The sequence below is a fragment of the Chanodichthys erythropterus genome, chromosome 14 (genome assembly GCF_024489055.1).
Source record: "Chanodichthys erythropterus isolate Z2021 chromosome 14, ASM2448905v1, whole genome shotgun sequence".
NCBI lineage: Eukaryota > Metazoa > Chordata > Actinopteri > Cypriniformes > Xenocyprididae > Chanodichthys > Chanodichthys erythropterus.
Window position 1 is genome coordinate 20,208,474 of NC_090234.1, and position 19,583 is coordinate 20,228,056.

At 38.4% G+C, this 19,583-nt stretch overlaps 1 protein-coding gene across 4 annotated transcripts in view; it reads left to right on the plus strand.

Annotated features, from left to right (window-relative positions):
• Positions 1–19,583, plus strand: part of znf385b (zinc finger protein 385B) — a 162,292-nt gene that overhangs the window by 73,125 nt on the left and 69,584 nt on the right. The window contains exon 1 of one of the 4 annotated variants that reach the window (XM_067409409.1): positions 8,022–8,100. The exons of 2 other annotated variants lie outside the window; for them this stretch is intronic. In XM_067409409.1, coding sequence (XP_067265510.1) covers positions 8,076–8,100 — 25 coding nt within the window. In that variant the 5' untranslated portion in view covers positions 8,022–8,075. Of the gene's footprint in view, positions 1–8,021; positions 8,101–10,725; positions 10,890–19,583 lie in introns of those variants that run through there. One more of the 4 variants, XM_067409410.1, reaches the window with a different exon arrangement.

Genomic DNA, 19,583 nt, shown 5'->3' on the forward strand with positions numbered 1-19,583 from the left:
GCAGCATAGAGCGTCTCAATTCACATGCGGATAGAGTGTTTACATAAGTCTTAAAAGCACAGCAGCAAAAAAAAGCCTGTTTAATGCTTAGGTTTTTTGGCAGGGGGGAAAAAGGGGTGGAAATTAAAAGAAATATTATTTATTTATTTATTATACATTCCAAAATTTGTCTTGATAAGCCGCCTCTGTACACTCTAAAAAATGCTGGGTTATTTCAACCCAAGTTTGGGTCAAAAATGGACAAACCCAACCATTGGGTTAAATTTTGAAATGCATTTTTTAACCCAGCGGTTGGGTTTGTCCATATTTAACAATGACAATAACAATTTGTATTTATTATCTATTATTATCTGGCAGATATATCGGTGCCATTTATTTATTAAAAACTGCAATAGAGAAATCACTTTGGTCCTGTGTGTGGTCCGATAGAAGGCGTGTGTATATCGTGTCCTGGCCACATGACTGAGCAATCGAATGAACACAAGAGATTAAAATATTAGTCCATTTATTCTCAGCAAGTACAAACAGCTCATTAAAAAAATGAACGTAATTACAGTCGTTTTTTCATCTGGTGAGTTGTATTTATTGTCATTGTACGCTCCTGAGCGTGACCTAAAACATGGCGGCGACTACCCAGAATGCAACGCGCAGTGACGTAGTTTGCCAAGCTCTATAGATATGTTTGTCCATCTATTGAAAGTCTATAGCCTGGGTGCCAGCCCGAACCCCGCCCACAACATTTTTTGGACGGGAAGTTCGGTCTGGACTCGATCCATTGTGGAGTAATTATGCTCGGCTCCCAGAAGGCCGAGCCAATCAAATTGCCAGGGCGGGCTTTAATCGATGATGGACAGGCTATCTGAGGTTACGTAACCACCCACGTCATCAAAGAGCACTTGGGGAGTTTGATTGACAAGCGATCTAACCAATAAGAACGCCGCATCCGCCATTTTGTCCAACAAAGCAGTCAGGAGTTAGAAGATTAACATCGGTGGAGTTAAACTTGAAAAACTGTGCATATTGACGTCTTTCCGCGTTTGAAACAACATTCATTCTCATGTTCATTCATGTTTATTTGATGCTATAAATGGACTAGTAGGAAGAGATGATCGGTTCACGAGCCTCTTGTGCTGAGGCGCTACAGCAATCTGTCACGATCATGGTCACAACACATTAAAGAGCCACAAAACGGTTTTTATTGTTTGAATTTTTTTAATAACTACACAGTTTGAAAGCTGGGACTTTGTTTAATATCATAATTAACCTGCTCTGTCTCGTCTGTCGATGTGTTGTCACTTTCTTCTTTGCTCTGCGATGTATTTTCCACTCTGTGTGGCGTGACAGCGCCACGGCTTGTCGGACAAAGCAACAGTAACTAAGGGGGGCGAGTCTTTGCAAAAGGTCAATTAGTTTACAACAATGATGGCTGTTGAAGAACTGAGATGTGTAGATTCCGCCATCGCGTCCGTTATAGAAGATATCGACAGCGCATTAATTTTAAAAGAGGAACAGAGGACCGCGATCAAGGCATTTGTCGATGGGAAAGATGTCTTTGCCGTCCTTCCTACGGGATTCGGCAAAAGTTTGATTCATCAGCTGGCCCCGATGGTCGCTAAGAAGAGTTCTGTTGACAACTATGCGTCGCTCAACATACGTCACTTACTCTGTAGCTCTGATTGGTTGTAGGTCTATCCAATTGAGGTCTTTCCTGGATCGGTTGAAATCGAAATACGCCCCCATAATCAAAGCCCAATGGAGCAGTATCAGACTCATATTCTGACTAGAATTGAGTATGACCACGTCAGGCTAGAAAGTCTAGGTGATCAAAAATTTCTTCTGAAGAGATCACTTTATAAGATAAAGCTTTTAAACTTTTTCCTATATAAACGTTGATCAATTACCATTACAATTATCTCACAAATATTTGCTAACTTAATTGTATTTGTTTTTAATAATAATTTGTTTTTAGTAATTTTGTGTAGCTTACACACAGCACAAGGTAGCTTGATTTCAAATGGTAAATTGAAATTTAAATGACAAGTAAACAGTAATAAAATAAGAACAAATAGACAAATTACTAACAATAGCACAAATAAATACAATAGAATAAAGATACAAATGAAATGGACTGCTTTATTTTTTTCAGGTAGGTCTTACAGTAGTATTCAGGTAAGAAACTGAACAAAGATACAAAGTAATCAAATGTAAAATAATGTTGGATAATCTTCATTGTAAAAATTAAATACAGATTAATCAATTAAAATGAGTTAATCAGTCAAGAGCAGTAAGTGATTTTCTCTTTGTCTTTTGTTCCATTACCCTTTAAATTTGCGCAATTTGAATTTTGAATTTATCAAGACCTTGAAGCAGATTGGAGCGAGAAACACCCAGAAACACCTCATAAATGGCCGCTCCCAAGTATAAGGGGCTTTCCTTGCCCTAAATGCTTGGATAACATGCCTACATCTCTTTTGCTTACAAATAATGGCTAGTGCAGTGGCTCAGATATACGTGAACCTACCAACATCCGTTGCCATGATTTTTGGAATGACTTATTGCGAGAAGAAAAAAATAGTTAGTCACTTAACATCGGTTAATGGAAACGGCATTATTATGTAATAGTTTTTTAAACGATATTTAGAAAATATCGCAAAAGTTTTGCGCAAATCTGTAAAGGAAGCGTGGCTATTGAGAGTGGCACGATTATTAGGCTGCTGTCCCTTTAAGACCTGACGCTAACACAGATCCAAAAACTGTTACTGTTATACATTCTTCCTGAACTGTTTACAACTGTTTTACGTTAATACTCATCAAGATGAGAATTGTGGCATTGTTTCTGAGTGTATTTGACCATTAATAAGCCATGAAAAAGCTCATTTTGGCACTTGTATGTCAGAGGCGGTTCTTCGCATGTGAGCACGAAATCTGTGGGAATGAGTAGAATTATGGGCAATCCTGTGCCGAAATTCGCAGAGGAGAGCAAGAAAGCTCATCTGGTATCTGTGTATTGTTACTGTAGAAAAGAGTATTCAAAATCGTTTCAGATATTTCAGTATCGATACATATTGAAATATTGATATTTTTGACAACACTAGTCTTGATCTTTTGCTATTTGACTTGGTTCGACTTGTAGACTTAGATCTTGGCAGTCAGTGCACAGTTTGAGACATTGTTGAGATCTCTTCTTGTAAGTATTATTGTAAGTTTATTGATTAAAAATGCATGATATGACCCCTTTAATTGTCAGTGAACACCCAAATCTTGCACACACACAAAAGAATATTCATCAATAGACAATTTCACGCAGCCATGGCAATTCCGCAAATTGTCGATTTCTCCTTGTATGCCTTTTCTATTCTCATGCCCCATGATTCCACAGCCTGAGGGGCATGATTGGGATTGTATTTCGCTCTGGCCCTAGCCTGAAGAAATCACAGCAGGATTAAGCAGTTGTGCCACACCTGACACGAGTGATCATTCCAGTCCTGCAGCTCAGATGGCGATGACAAACAACCAGTACCCGGGCGGTAATTCAATCAGTACTCTACTGGCATGAGAAGGAGCTCTCACAGCGAGATTGGCCCTGGCTTTGATAAGGTCCACCTTGGAAGTCCTAGCATAAAAGACATTTAAGGAGAAACAAAGGAAGTTGAAGGACTTGGAAGGGTCAAATGAACAGGATAGTGAGAGATAAGATAGCTAGAGAGACAGACCCGAGGGGAGGGCTGAAAGAAATTAAAGAGGACCGGGTTTGAGACAGAACAGGCGGTTCACATTCCAACGTGTTTTGATGTCTAATGTGCAGAAGAATCCTGTTAGAGCCAGCGACAGAACCGAGTGATCCTGGGACTGGGCTCTCCTGTTGAGGTACACAATCCACACTGGAGTTCATTAGTGCAATGTGTCTAATATCTTTCATTTGGACTCTCTAAAGCAGGTTTTATATTGTCTCGCAAGCTTATTTGATTTACGATCTGGTAGAGGAGGCCAGCCATGTTGAGTGAAATATTTGTGTCCTGCTCCAGAGATTCCCAGCGTGTAATGTGTCCAAGAGTGTGAAGACAGCAGTGAATAAATCTACAAATTGGGTAAAAGTGAACTTCCACAAGTGGAATCTTTGTAATGGTTGTCAACCTGATCTAATGCCCGGAGAGCAAACAATAAAATATTGTTTAATTCTGAACAGTGTGAAATCGGAAAGCCTAAAGGGTTTTCCCCGTGTGTTCCAGAAACGTGACATGTCAGACACCAGATCGCCTCTGATTTTGCTAGTTTGCTGACTCACAGGCAGCGTGAGTTTTACCTTGTCTCTACAGCTGTTCTTTTAATGAGAACAACCTCATACTCGATTACAGCCGTCCATAAAGTTGACATTAAATCATGATTGAATCTGTTTGCTATCTTAACATGCTTTGTCTTAATGTGCATAATTCTTATGTGCAAATTGTTATTATTTAACATTTCTAATAATAATATATTTATGTATTTATTACTTTTTTCTCCTCTGTTAATTATAATTAATAATAATAATAATCTTTTAGCATTCATCATTATTATGTAAACATTTCAAATACTAATGATACGTTTATGTATTTATTACTTTCTTCTCATCTGTTAAATAATAATAAATTAGAATGAATTAGAATAATATTTTTAGCATTTATTGTTATTATTATTATTAAGAACATGCACTGAAGAATTATGCTCTCTGGAGAGAAGAGTTTTCACTGCAGAAACAAAATAACTGCACTTCCTTAAAAATGGCATTGCTCTGGCTTTTTGGATGAATTTGGTAATATGAGAAATATTTGACTTAATTTGATTGTGATTAAAACATTTCGATTTTGGAAAATCAGAGCACAGTTTGAGACTTTTGTAGTATATATATATTTGTTGAGATCTCTTCCCGTGGGATTATAGGGGTCTTTTTCTCAGGAGAAAAAAAAAGAGAAGCAAGAAGCAAGAGACTCGAGCCAAGTCGCCATTGCTCTCCATTTAATCTGATTGCTGTGTAGGAGAAACGGTGATATTAAATACATTTTATTTGTGATTTTTCTTATTGGATACATCCTCCATTGAGGCAAGATCTATTAGGTTCATTCAAGTTGATCTGTTAAATTTAAGTGTACGATGAATGCCTGTGGTTTTTTTATCATTTAGGAGCTGAAGTCATTTACTCATCCCTATATATTTCCAAACTCTTTTGCCAATACTTTTTTTCAGTGGAATAAAAAAAATATATTGCAGCATCTTCATACAACCATTTTCCATACAATCCATTGCTTTGTACTAAATAATTACAGAATTGTAATTTTTGAATGAAGTGAACCTTTAATTTTCATGTTGGCTCAAAAAAAAAAAAAAAAAGCTACATGCATTCATCATCACACTCGAATACCTGGGTTTGTCCTTGTGTGCTTGTCTGGCATCTGCTGCACACAAACCCTCTTTTAGTCTATTAACTTGCACTGTGTGCCGTCTTCTCAAGGCTCGATGCACTCTGTACCTAATCTAACACTAATGTTCCTCTGACTGACTCAATTCCACCCCATCATCTACAGTATGCTCTGCTTTTACAGTAGTAACAAACTGGAGATCTCTACGACTCTACTAACACGTCCTCATCCAACTCATTAGCAAACCGTTAACACAGGCTCTATTTGTTTGTGTTTTTCACCACCTATAAAGGTCTGGCACCCTCCAGTCTGCTTAATGATATCTTAATGAAATACAGACACACTGTATGGCTCTTACAACTGTATATAATGTTTTATTAATTATGCTCTGGAGCATTGTGGGTAAACTTGCATTATACCATATATATAATTTCAGTCTTTCTACTTGTTTAATTCAATGTGGTACTTGTCCTTTCTTTGTAATTTTTTGTGAAATTTGCTAGCAATTTCTAAGTGAAAAGGTTTTGGTTCAGGCTAAAACTAAATGTAACAATTTAGTTTTATGGCTGCTGATTCTATTTCTCGCATTAAAAAAATCTCTTGTGCATGAGTGAAAAAAAATCCTGGATACTTCTGAGAGACTCTTTTATTTTGCCTGGCTTGCATTTTTCCATCTCTTTTCATAAGATGTATGTTCTTTTTTTGAAAGCATATTGATTTGTCTCCTGAGAAATGGCCACTGATATCTGGATATTATAAAACAGTTTGTGTCTATCTGAAGTACTTGACTCCCTGCTAGAAGACACAAACTGCTCCGTGCTCTGTGCCTTTAACTTTTGCATTCGCCATTGTTCCAAAAAAAAAAAAAAAAAAATATTTACAACTCTTTGAGTCTGACAGCGTCCTTATAGAGGAAGCCATTATTTACTGCAATTCCTAACCGTTCACACATTCTATATTACCCTAGACAATGACAACAGACCAAACAAGCGCTTAGGGCAGCAGTTCTCAAATGAATGTCTTTGACAGCACCAAGGTGAAATGGAGCAGTTTACCAAATGTCCCAAATGGCACCCTCAGCGTTCACAATCCTATATTTTGCCGCATGGGCTGTTGGGTAATAGTCCCCCGTAAAGTCCGCAACAGTGTGTGCTTGGAAAAAAGCACAATGCGTGCCGTGCACATTGTGACCACAAGCTTTGTTTGCGAGCACTTTGAATCGTAAAATGACAAACGGGACACATGGTCTTCCAACACTGTATGAATTTCTGTCTTCTGTGGAACACAAAAGCATGTTTTTAACAGTTTTTGTCAATACAATGAAAGTTAAGGGGGTCCGAAACAACTTTGAGCAACACTCACATTTTTCACATATTTTTCTCGGACACAACCCCTACTGCTGATTGGCTAAAAGTGTGTTGTGGTGCTTAGTCTGATCCACTTTCAACATTTTTTTTTTTAACCATCTGTGAGTAAGAGTTGACTGATATGCCATCTTTTGCTCATTCCAAACCCATAAGACTTTGGTTTACACAAATTCGAAACACAGATTAAGATGAAAGTTTTAATGAAACCTGAGAAGTTTGTGTCCCTCCGTTGAAAGTCCAGGTAGCCAAAAATCCAAAAGGTCCAGATCCTGGATCCTTTTATGATGCCTTTATCTCCAAAATGTCATAAAAACGTCCTAAAACGAATCCATATGAATCGAACAGTTTAATCCAAGTCTTGAGAAGAAATACAATCACATATAATAAACAGATATAATTTAGACTCTTTTTTTTGTTGTTGACACAAACAGACATAACTAGAGCACATCACATATGGTAAACATGGAAGCTTGTGCTTGAGCATATTCAAGCTTCCATGTTTACCATATGTGATGAGCTCTAAGTACGTGTGGTGCACATTGTTTAGATTAAATCTAAATTAAATCTGTTGTTCATATAAAGTGATTGTATCACTTCACAAGACTTGGATTATATGACCGCTCGATTCATATGGATTCATTTTATGACGCATTTATGACATTTTTAAAGTTTGGTTACTTGGACTTTCAATGGAGTGACAGAAAACATTTTGTAAAATATAATATTTATAATATTTGTGTCTCAAAGTCTTATTGTTTTGGAATGACGTCAGGCACAAAAATTACGACAGAATTTTTTTTTTTGAGTGATCGATCCCTTTAAATAATTACATTTTTTGGGGCAGAATCGGCGCACTTCACCTTTAACACTGCACAGGGCTTCAAATTCAAGACGGCATTGTTTTGTCAATGGAAAGAATCCTTGATATGCTTGATATATTTATAGTTCCCCCTTAGCTTTGCATGTTGTTGTAAACAGAGAAAGGTTAGAGTAGTATTCGGCATGTAATGAAGGCACTCTGCTAAGTGATCAGCGTTTGTAAGGCCTCTCTATCTAGCACTGTAACCAGAGAAGGAGACAAACTTTCAGTTGCTGAAATGTTGCAAACAGATGCCGCTGTCCCTGTCCCTGTAAATCACATCAGCACCTCCTAGGGGGGGAGGGTGCGATAACCCTCATAACCTCCTGGCCTCCGCGGGCACCGACTGGACGCTGGAATATTTGTCGAGATGATCGGGACTGCGGCGCTGAGAAAAGCGCAAAATGTTGTTATGCAAACCGTTTTTCTCCGAAGCAGACTGCAGAAAAGGAGATGGAAATTGCCTCTGCTGTGACAGGTTTGTCATCTCATTGTAACTTTTATGGACTCTGCAACCTAATCTAAGACACTAAAATAATGTTCCTGGTATGTCCAAGTGGGCCGTGATTATGAGTTTCCATTCAGGTCGAATGTGTAGGTTGGAAACCAGATCTAGGTGTTATATGGACACTTCAAAAAGGAGGTTGTGTGAAAGTAGGAGTGGTTGAATTTAATCGCATTTTGCCGTTTTGTTCTCTGCCCTTCCTCAACTGCACCCATGACGCATTGCCTGTCTATCTCTCCTTTGTAAGCCCTCGGATTTACATGTCATGAACCGTTGTATTCTTGGATGTGGGGTCTTGCACTCATCACTAGCCAGAAGAGTAACTTGATCCTAAGAGCATTCTGTGTAATTTCTTTCAAAATGTTCCATGGGAAACTCGACACCAGATGAAGGGCTTTGAGACCTGAAAAAAGCCCACGCACAGATGTTTTACCCCTAGATTTGCACCTTCTCTCCACCTGTGTCTTTATATATACACTTTTAGAGAGTTTCTTTCATGAAGTCACTGTGCGGTCAGTTGTTTTCTCAGAAAGCGGATCTGGATTTGTTAGCGCTCCTGGCATATTTGCACACGCAGGGTCTGCTGTGAAAGAATCACATTATGACTTCTCTGCATATGCGGCACATCACTGCAGCTCAGTCACGATTTTTGTTTTGTTTTCATTGTTGGCACTGTCGCTTATCTTGGTGGATGACATGCAGATCTGTTCAGAGGTTTCTGCTGTTTGGTTTTATTTACTGGGTCTATTTTACCGGTACTTTGTCAAGGTTGCTAGTTTTCTTTTAGACGAAGAGGACAGGTGTTCTGCCACAGTATATTTTAGAACCTTGTAGCATTATAAATCATCTGTAAAATTCTTGCAAATAATTAAATAATTTTCAGTTCAGTTCAAGTCAGATGTTGATTCATTAACTTCTCGGACTGATTCAGTGAGTTTGTTTGGTGAAGAACTCATCAGACTGATTCAAACTTGTAACTTGAATGATTTATTACAAGAACCAACTCATACGAGTCATATATTCATGAATCGAACTACACTGGTCACACTATGGGCCTTATTTTAATGATCTAAGCGCATGGTCTGAAGCGCACGGCGCAGATGCACTTAGGGCATGTCCGGATCCTCTTTTGCATCTTTAACGACGGAAAAAATGGTGCGTGGTTCAATAGGGTTGTACCTAGTCTCTTAATGAGTCATGGGTGTGTTTTGGGCGTAACGTGCAATAAACCAATCAGAGTCTCATCTCCCTTTCCCTTTAAAAGCCAGTTGCGCATGCACCATAACGGATTCCCTATTTACATGGCGGAATTTGCAAGCTGTAAGACTGAACACTTCTCCACAGAGGAATCCTTTTATTTTTAATATTTGAAAATGTTTGTGTGCTGCGTGTCTGTGTGTGTAACAAGCAGAGTGTACACGTATTGTGCACTCGCCTATAGGGGCATATTACTAATGCACCCTTTAAATAAAAAAATAAATAAATACTGCGCCATTGACTCTAGACCAGGTTTTTCTTGGTCAACGGCACAGTTGTTTTCTGTTCCCTCAAAATAGCAACATGCCAACAATGCACCTGAACACACCTCGTTTTCAGACCAGCACACCCATGGGTGAACAAATGGGGATGAGTGCATTTTCTATTTGAAAAAACGTTGCGCTTGACGTGAAAATGATAACTGCGCTGAGCTGAAACTAGCAAAAAAATCCTTTGGCGATTCAGGCATCGCATTGTGCCTGATAGGGCCCTATATGTTTGTTTTCACTTTCAATCCACTTGGACCACTCAATAGACAGTTGTTTATTTTAATGGTACATTTACAAGACAACAATGTACTAAAAACAGAAAAGTTTTTCCTTTTGCGTTTTTTCGTGTACAAATGACAATGTTGTCAAATGATCCCTGTTCATGCGGACCTGCGAAAAAGACTAAAAAACAATGTAATACGCATGTGCATGACGTTGCCATTTTCACAAATTCATGTTTTTTCAGTTGACACAGCGATGATAACTGTATTGTTTTCAAAAACTTGACCTTTGAAACCTGTTTCAATAGTATCATATTATGATATATTATATTATATTAATATGCAATAGAAACATGTTTGATAAAATAGGATTTTTTTAGCCACACACATTTAGAAATTTCTCGACTTAGTGCACTCCTCACCATACTTTTGTAAAGGACATTTTGCATAACATTTCATTCAAGTCTTAACTGTAAACTTTGTAGGACTCGCTCTCCAACGCTGAATCTTTCTGTATTATTTGAGTGACCAGTCTGTGTTTCTGCGTTCACAAAGTAAGCCTGGGATTGCCCCTGATTTACGAGATCCAGATTCCTACGAGCTGAATCACAGCCAGGTGCACGATTTCCAAAGCAGATCATCCAAAAACCCGTCTGATCAGCTGCTTCGCTGATTTTACACAGATTCTCGTGCCACATCCACAGCGCAGCGACCCAGATTTTCCCTTATTCTCCACGCTCAGAGGGACTGTGGGAGCCGCATCTGCCGATTCCGTCTCTGGGTAGACTCTCTCTCTCTCTCTCTCTTTCTCTCTCTCTCTCTCTCTTTCTCTCTCTCTTTGCTTCGTCTCAGCTGAGAGCAGCACGCGTTCAGAGTGCATTCTCTCTCTGTCAGCGCTGTAACGCACGGACTGCTCCTGCACGAGTGCTTCATTCCTGAGCTTGACCGGCACAGAAATCCTCACCAGAAGCACCTAAAGCCCTAAACATACAGCACGCTTCAGCCATGCTCTTAGGTGAGTACGGGTTACACTCAGGGTAGCAGCATCGATTTGTCTGCATGCTTCTTTTCCCATGCAATACAGCGGTGAACATCTAAAAAGAATGTGTCAGACTGGACCTGCCGTCAATCCAGACATATACTTGAAAGCAGCTTGTGATTCGTTCTGTTTCACTTTCCTCTGTGTGTTTGCCAGGGGAGCTGAGCTTTGAAATATGACTGTGCTCTGGATTTATGTAAGAGATCCTGTCAGCACCATTGTTTTGTTTATGTGGGTTAAGTTTGTGCCATTACTAATACAGTGTGACATGCTATCTCAGCTGACACTAACTTCACTGAACAGACTTACTGCATCCTTATAGCATTAAAGACAATCGAGAGCTCAGTTAAAGATTAGACATATGATATTATACCTGATGGCTTACAGTATGACCAGATGTTTCTATTAATAGTTTTGTCTTTGACTAAGGGCGTTTAATTATCTCTCTTTTTTTATTTTAAACTCTTCAATTGTTACTAAACAGTTAGTTTAAGCACTTGAATTGAGTATGTTTTTCCTCAATTATTTTCACTCTGAACATATTTTATCCAGAATTTGCTCACGCAATCCACACCTACACACTTAGAATGGGTGCTGATCGCCCTCGTAGCGTGACATTGCGGCTTACACGCTCAACCACTGACGTGTGGGTGTTCGTGAGCAATCGGGCTCCTTCAAAAGCTCATTGATACGAGCGCGATGGAAAGCCTCTCTCAGGAGCGTCTCGTTCGATGAAGTACTAATGCAGTGTCAGATTCAAGAGAAGTGCGACTTGGAATAATCAGGCATGTCTGTGGGGAACGAAGGCTTGAAATTGCTGTTGATGGTTGCTGCGTGGCTGTCTGCCAGTCTCACGAAGCCCCCCGTGGAGAAGACCTGGGGGGCTCAGCCCTTTGCCAGAACTTTAGCAGCTTCGTTAAGCTTGCAGCTCCTTTCCACTAATGGACTGACTTAAGGAAACAAGTTCAGTGCAAGCTTTTTTTTCCGCCCCAGTTTAAAAAGCAGAGGCTATAAGTAAGTCGTTTGTGGGGTGATTTGACTGAAAAGAGTAAACGCTGTGGCTTTGTGGGTATATCAAAACATTGTTCCTTTTATGTATCTCAACATAGCTTGGCATGAGATTGGGGCGAGGCTATCTGTTTGATTACGAAGTGCTCAAGGAAACCTGTTTAATCACAAAATGGTGACAATAGTGGCAAAAATCATATATTTTATAGTTGGACTGCATTTGTGGTTTAATGTTAGGTACACAGAAAATCATTATGACTCCTCCCTCAGAAAATAAATAAATGTTTGGCTTTATTGGAATTAATGTTATTTTATTTTAATGAAAAAATAAATGTAATAAATTATTTATTTTGGTTATTATTTCTAGTACTAATGTTACTTTTTTCTCTCTTTCAAACAAGAGCATGATGTTCTGTTCAACAGTGTGGAGGTGTAGTACATGACTTCTGAAGTCGTCAGAAGCTCAATACAGAATACTAATCGATAACTGTTTTAGGAATGTTCTTCATCACCCACTACAACCATTTTTAGTAGTATTTCTGCCCACACAGATATATTTAAACATTCACGACATTCCACACGCCCAAAATAATGTTCCAAAGCAGATTCTACATAATTTGATTTCAGAAAGTAATATGTCTCATTCAGGAGGCATTTGCATAATTTTGTTTCCTAAATTGGTGTATATGTGATTAAATATTTAAGCACTGTATTTGAGCATCATCCCCTGTGAGCAAAGGGGGTTTTGTGGATATAGGGAGAAGCTAGAAGCGCTCTCGCTCTCTCTTCCTTGGACTCTTTCTCTCTCACTGTTTTCTCTTTCTGTAAGAGGAATCTGATAGTTGAGTTTTGAAAGAAGCTGAGCTTAAGGAACGCTCTTTGGCTTTCTATACTTGCCTTCACGACACCATCTTAATTATGATTCATACTCTCCAATCCTGTTGTGCTTCCCCTTTGACCAGTTGCACAATTATGTTATGCTTTAAAAATCATAAAAACATGTGCCTGTCCTGACTCATACGTATTTTGAAAGTGAAAAGACTGATTCATTGGTTCACAGTGAAAAAAAAAAAAATGTTTTCATAATCGCTTATCAAGATTATTTTAAGATTATTTGATTATTTAATCAGAATAACAAAAATAAAATCTGTAAAAGTCTTTAATGTCACATTTGATATATTTTCTTTTAGTTACATTTTATGTGACCCCCTGCTTGCCTTGCAACCATGGAGACATTTATGATAGGCGCTGCGTAATATCATTGCGCCTGCTGCACCCATGGTATGGCAGCAAAGCTCCTTGATTATTACGTCAGAATGAGAGTATAGTTTCTAACCATAGAAAATCGCAACTTTTCATTTTCCATCGGTATTCCTACACAGTGTAACTACAAAAGAGTCAAGTTTTAAATAGGAAAAATATGAAAACTCTTTGGTCATTTTTTTTGAGCGAGATGCTATTGGTCTCATCAGATTCAATGAGCTATGCTAAGCTGAATGGATTCGAAAATGCTAAAACTCAACTGTTTAACTCTAGGGGAGTTGGAAAATAAGTTCCTTAAAAAATATTTTGTGTAATATTGTTACCATAATTTTTTTATGTAAACAGCACACATTTTTTACAGTGTAAGAACAGAAATGTAAAAAAAATCATACTCCATATTTAGCACTGTACACATTGCAAAACGCAAAAGAAGATATTTTGAAAAATGTCATACAATGAAAGTCAATGAGGCCCAATGTATAGCCCCAAAATATATCTTCCTTTGAGTTCCACAGGAGAAAGAAAGTCATACAGTTTTAAAACAACATGAGAGTTAGTAAATGATGACAGAATCTTCATTTTTGGGTGCAATATCCCTTTAAGCTCAGATCTATCAGTATGCAAAACGAGTGAGACTCTGAGGTTCATTGTTTTAAAATACTTCCAAATCATTAAGGGAAATAAGTTTGCAGGTACCATATGTCTCGTGTTGCCATGGTAGACTGCCCTGATATGCATGACAATTACCCTGGTCACCATTTGTGGACCTGATCTCTCGTCTCTTATCTGTAATTAGAGTTGAAGCGCTCTTCCACGCTTCACTGCGAAGTAATCGTAATTGCAAACATTTGTTATAGCAAACAACTCTGTCAGCAGTAACAGTGATGAATCTACAGGCCTCTCTCATTGACCTTAGGTTAATACAGCCGCAGTTTTGGTTTTAACTGACGCAAAACGTAACTCCTGCCCAAGAGGAACAGCACAACAGACGTACATAGCAAATATGTCAGCCGTGGCTTTGAGCGATGCAATAATCCCTCGACAGGATTTGATTTGCATGCACTCTTATGCTTCTCACTGCACTGAATATTAATGCCCAATATTGTTTGATAAAGTAAAATCAGAGAATACACTAGGGAGAGGGAGTGAAGTCACTTAGAGCATCAACCCACGCGTCGCGAGAGCAAACCTACCGGGGCCGACGCAAGGTACGTTTTAAACTAGCCCTGGGGGGTTTGGAGCGGCTTGCCAAGTTGCCAATGCTCAGAGCTGGCTTTTAGCAGACATTTGAGATTCTTTGACCAAAAAAAGCCTAGAGCACATTAACACGGGTGGCCGGAGGGGGCGGCCTGTCTGTCTATGTGTCTGTCTGCTCAAGGGATGTTGTTACCAGAGAGAGCCTTGCTTGGAAACAAGCATTAGGGATGGAGTTTGGGCTCAAGCGTGACAAGAGGTTCTCCTGTTCCTACTGTTCCTTAGTCTCCATGGAAACCACAGAGCTGAAACAACAAGTACTGCCGCTGGTAAAATCACTTTATGAAAGTAATTTGCACAGCAAGAGTGTTGCGTTCGGATACCAGCACGTTGATGGCTCCAAACACGAGCGTACTCTTAAGAGGGTGATATTTACATTTCCTATTTTTGACCATTCTAGTGTGTTAAATACAAAAACAGCCCACTCGGATAATATTATCTTATGCCAAAGCCACATGAAAAGCACAAATGTGTGTCATTTAATCCCAGCTTGCTGATGCTTTTATATGGCAATTAGGTGAACATGTATCCCTCGCACTCTACATGATATTTGTATCAGTTTCCAACTGGGGGTCTTGTGTCACTTTGCACACTGAATGTAACATGGTTTGTTCTTAGTGTGAATAATGAAACAAGCTCCCCCTGTCATGTGCCAGTGATCCCGTGACAGCTCGCTTTAATGATCTTGTTATTGTTCTTTGCAGAACAGATGTTGGTGACTTAACGATCGTTTGCATTTTTTGATCCCCCTTTTTCCAAGCATTACTGTCCACGTAAATCTCTGTGTTTGATTTGCTCTGCATCTATTTGCATTTTTGTAAGCTTTTAATGATCAGTTTTGCTTGCTAAGCCAAAAATACTGTTATTGTTGCTCATGCTTAGGGTGTGATTTTAGGTTTTTCTGTTTTTTTTTTTTTTGTTTTTTTTTTAGGTTTTTTTTTTTTTTTAATTCAGGTTGTAACTCATTCAAAATAGGATAATCCCATAGAATTTTGTAGGGTCATTCTGGGTTTATAAATCACTTGGTGTCCAAAGTAAGCTTCTGTTCTGTTCTGTTGTTGTTTAGATCCTCTTTTGATTAAAAAAAAATGTCTTTGAGCTTTGTGAATTCAGAGGTCAACTTTGGTATGGAAGATAAAACATCCAGTATACCCTATACATATGCATATGATATGAATGAAAGTGAATGTAGTAAGGTCTTGTGTGACCATGGCTTTAAATTGAAAGCGGGTCCTGGGCTCTTATAACACCCTTGAACACCCTAGCGTACAGTCAACCATTCCCATTTAGAACACTCAACCATGTTATATTCCATTCAGTGCACTTTAGCAACAAACAACAAGAAGACTGTAGGATACGGCATCAAATTTTGCAAAGGCAAATCACTCACATTTTCTTTTGGAAGTGCAAATATTCAGTTTGGTTTTACTCTTCCTCTTTCTACATCACAGCTTTTAACAGTTTACTGCGATATCTGGAGAAATTCAAGTTTGAGACAAAAACATAATTTACCACTTTATTCACTATAGGGCTGCCTTCGAGATTTTTTTGTCGACTTGTAGTCATTAATTTAAACGATTAGTCAACTAATCATGCGTTTATATTAATAAGCCATAAATCATAATAATGAGCCTTTAATTGCCTATATAGATAGCCTAATCAGCACTCAAACGCACACATAACACCCATAGAGCACTGGAAAACATAAATGATTATGAGTGTGTCGCAAAAAAACATTACAAAAACATATTTCAAGTGATAAGCCATATTTTAGGTCGATGTATGATAGGCGAATGTTTGGATTTCCTGCCGTTTACAATCTGTCCCTCATGGATGGTGACTTTCTAGTCGACTAATGGCTAGTTGGCTATTAGGGGGCCCCCCTATTATTTACAAAATAATATTATCCATAGCATGTTCACGCAACAGTATTACAGAAACACAAAACGCATGTGTCGTGATGCTCTCATGAACACGCATTGCAGATCAATATTTTCATAAATACTTTTTTTTTTTTTTTTTTTCGCAAACAAAGCACTCACATCACTTCATAAAATTTGGGTTAAACCACTTTAATGAGGTCTTTCCTACCTTTCTAAACCTTGAAAGTGGTAGTTGTGTTGGATCTCTATGAAGGGACAGAAAGCTGTGTTAAGAAGATGAACGAAGGTCTTACTGATGTGAAACAACATGAGTGTGCAATTAATGACATTATTATAAATTCATTTGTGGGTAAAGTAACCCTTTAATGTTTTTCGTCTGGATACAGTCTTCTGAGGATGCCTAGAAGATTACTAGAAACCTAGACATCATATTATTGACAAGCTGCCAACACATTCTGTTGTCAGACATTCTCTGCTGAACTGTCATAGCTGAATAACTGTACGCAGTCTCCTTTCTTTCTTTCTTTCTTTCTTTCTTTCTTTCTTTCTTTCTTTCTTTCTTTCTTTCTTTCTTTCTTTCTTTCTTTCTTTCTTTCTTTCTTTCTTGTGGTTTTGATTTGGTGTGCCATATTGTTCTGTGAAGTGCAGACCTTGGGACCGATAATGTTGGTGGTATTTCTTTCATGCTGTTTTCGCCAACATTACGTAGCTGATTCATGTCGCTGCATCGGGCTGAATGTTCCCCAGAGTGGACACAGATTTAGCTACGGCCACTTGAGTGCTGGCACGTGAGTTCACAGGTGCCCAGAAAGCAGGTGCTAGATCTCTTGAACGTTCCCAGTGTATTGTCTCCAGTCATTATCCTCCCGAGAACCTCTAATCCTACTGTCAACACAAGAGGTTATCTCACTGAACGATCCAACCCTGGACATGCAGATCTCCTCTGACAGTGAGGGTCTGACAGCTGTGGATTCTGGCGGTGGGATGCAATGCATCTTCTAAGCATCCAAACACAAGAATTTGGCTTCAGATTTTGCCCTTTGATTCCACCTTCTTCCTCCTCCCCCTCCTCCTCTGTTTCTTCTAGACTTTATCTCTCTTTCCATCCCTCATCTCTTGCAGGTGGATTGAGTCAATCTCGATGAGTCACTCCAGTGTACATATATAGAATAAAATAAGAGTAAAAGATTCACCACCCACTATTCCACGGGGTGATTGAGAGAGCAAGAATAACCTTTCTCGCTATAGCTGAAATGCATCTGCTCATTTGCACTTTCACTCGAGGACCTCGCTTCCATTTGCACACTCACTTTTAGTGTACATATGTCCACCCCCTCTCAGGAGAACAAACACCAAGCTTTTTCTCGCATGCAAATGCACACTTACACCTGAGGGTGGAGGTGAAACATTACCTCACAGCTGTGTTACAAAACAATCTGTAGCGGACTGGCTCTTGAGTTTGTATTACTCAAAAACTAGTATTTGAGATAAGTGAACCCATTTAATTGTTAACCCTCTGGAGTCTGAGGCCGATTTGGGGCCTGGAGAAGTTTTGACATGCCCTGACATATGTGCTTTTTTCCAGTTGTTCATAAACATATAAATGACAAAAGTGTCATTACACTGTATTCAGCACAAACTATGCTACCATAATATGTTAGGAACATGTATGTACATGTTTGTATTTTTGAAGGAATAACGTTTATGCGTGGTTATTGAAAAAACAAAAAAAAATTAAGCCACTGAAATAAGGCCGAAATATATATATTAAATCTGTGTTTACAAGACTTCTGGGTATTGGAGGTTGTAGGCTAGAGTTTTTGCTTCAAAATTATGTAAAAATTATAACTCCTACTTGTTCATATAACACAATATATTGATTTCGTTTTTGTAAGACACTTTTTGTCAAGAAACACAGTATGCGTGGAGGCGTGAATCATCGTGAATAATGGCTCATTTACACCTGAGAAGACAAAAGAATCGCATAAAGAACCTCTAATGGTGCTGCATAATAATGAGGCCTTTCAGTCAGGTAGGCTGTGAAGAAAAAACTCTATAATCATGTCTCAGCTCAATTTAAAATAATGGTATTCTATTATATTCTTTAAAATATAATGTATTTCTGTGATGCAAAGAGTCTGACTATAGGTTTTTAGTTTAAAAGCATGTGCATTTGGAATATTGAAATATTGATGGATTCTCATATGTTTGTCAATTTTCTATACAGATTTTATTCTATACAGAGTTTATTCTATATTCATTGTTATCACTATGAGTGCTGGTGTTTTCAATTCATACTTGCAGCCGGAGGGCGCTCTGTACACCTTTAGTCCACAAATTATTTTAAAGAAGAAAAGGACATTTCAGGAATGGTGTTTTCAATTCATACTTGCAGCCAGAGGGCGCTCTCTGTGCACGTTTAGTCCACAAATTATTCTAAGGAAGAAGAGGACATATCAGGAACTAACGGCATGTCTTCCAGAGGTCGTTAACCATGGCTTTTGCATACAGATAAACACTTTTCAAGACAATAAATACATGATTGAGATGATGTATGCCTGTATTGCCTCTGAATTTGCCTCTGAATAGGGCGTGGCCGCATTAGTGGATAATTAGCTGAAACACGGTACTTCTGACGTGTGTCTCTTTTCATACAGATTAAATAAACACAGAATTTTTGTTTTCGATTTGACTTGCACAATTTAAAACCTGACATTTCAATGTTTCTTTTGACATAAGTGTCATTTTTTTGTCATTAGTATTCACTAAGTTACAGTTCATTTTCTAAGAACTATCAGATTGGACTTTGTTCAGAGGGAGACGAGAGATCATGCATCATTTTAGTTTTCTTTATTTTGCAAAAAGCACAACATTGTGTTTTTACTCTGAGTGTATACAAATAAAAGAAGATATTCTATAGTTTCAATTGATATATTACTTACGTCTCTATGACAAAAAAATGACGGAGTATTTTAAGTCTGTTTTGCTGCAATGTTAAAAAAAACCTGCAAAATGCGCCGGCGCGTTTTCAGACCTCAGGGAGTTAAGTACCGTTTGAGTGCACTGAACAGACAGAGGGTAGACAGCAGCGATACTTCGAGAATGGGTTTTGTAACATTATCTTTGTTTTCATTGAGCTAAAGCCGAAAATAATTTTAGTATGCAAAGACAGATGTGACTGAGTGGGCAAATCATTGCAAACAAGGTCCTGTTATACTTAACATATGTTGTTGTGTTATTGTGGTAGTAATAAACCTCAAGA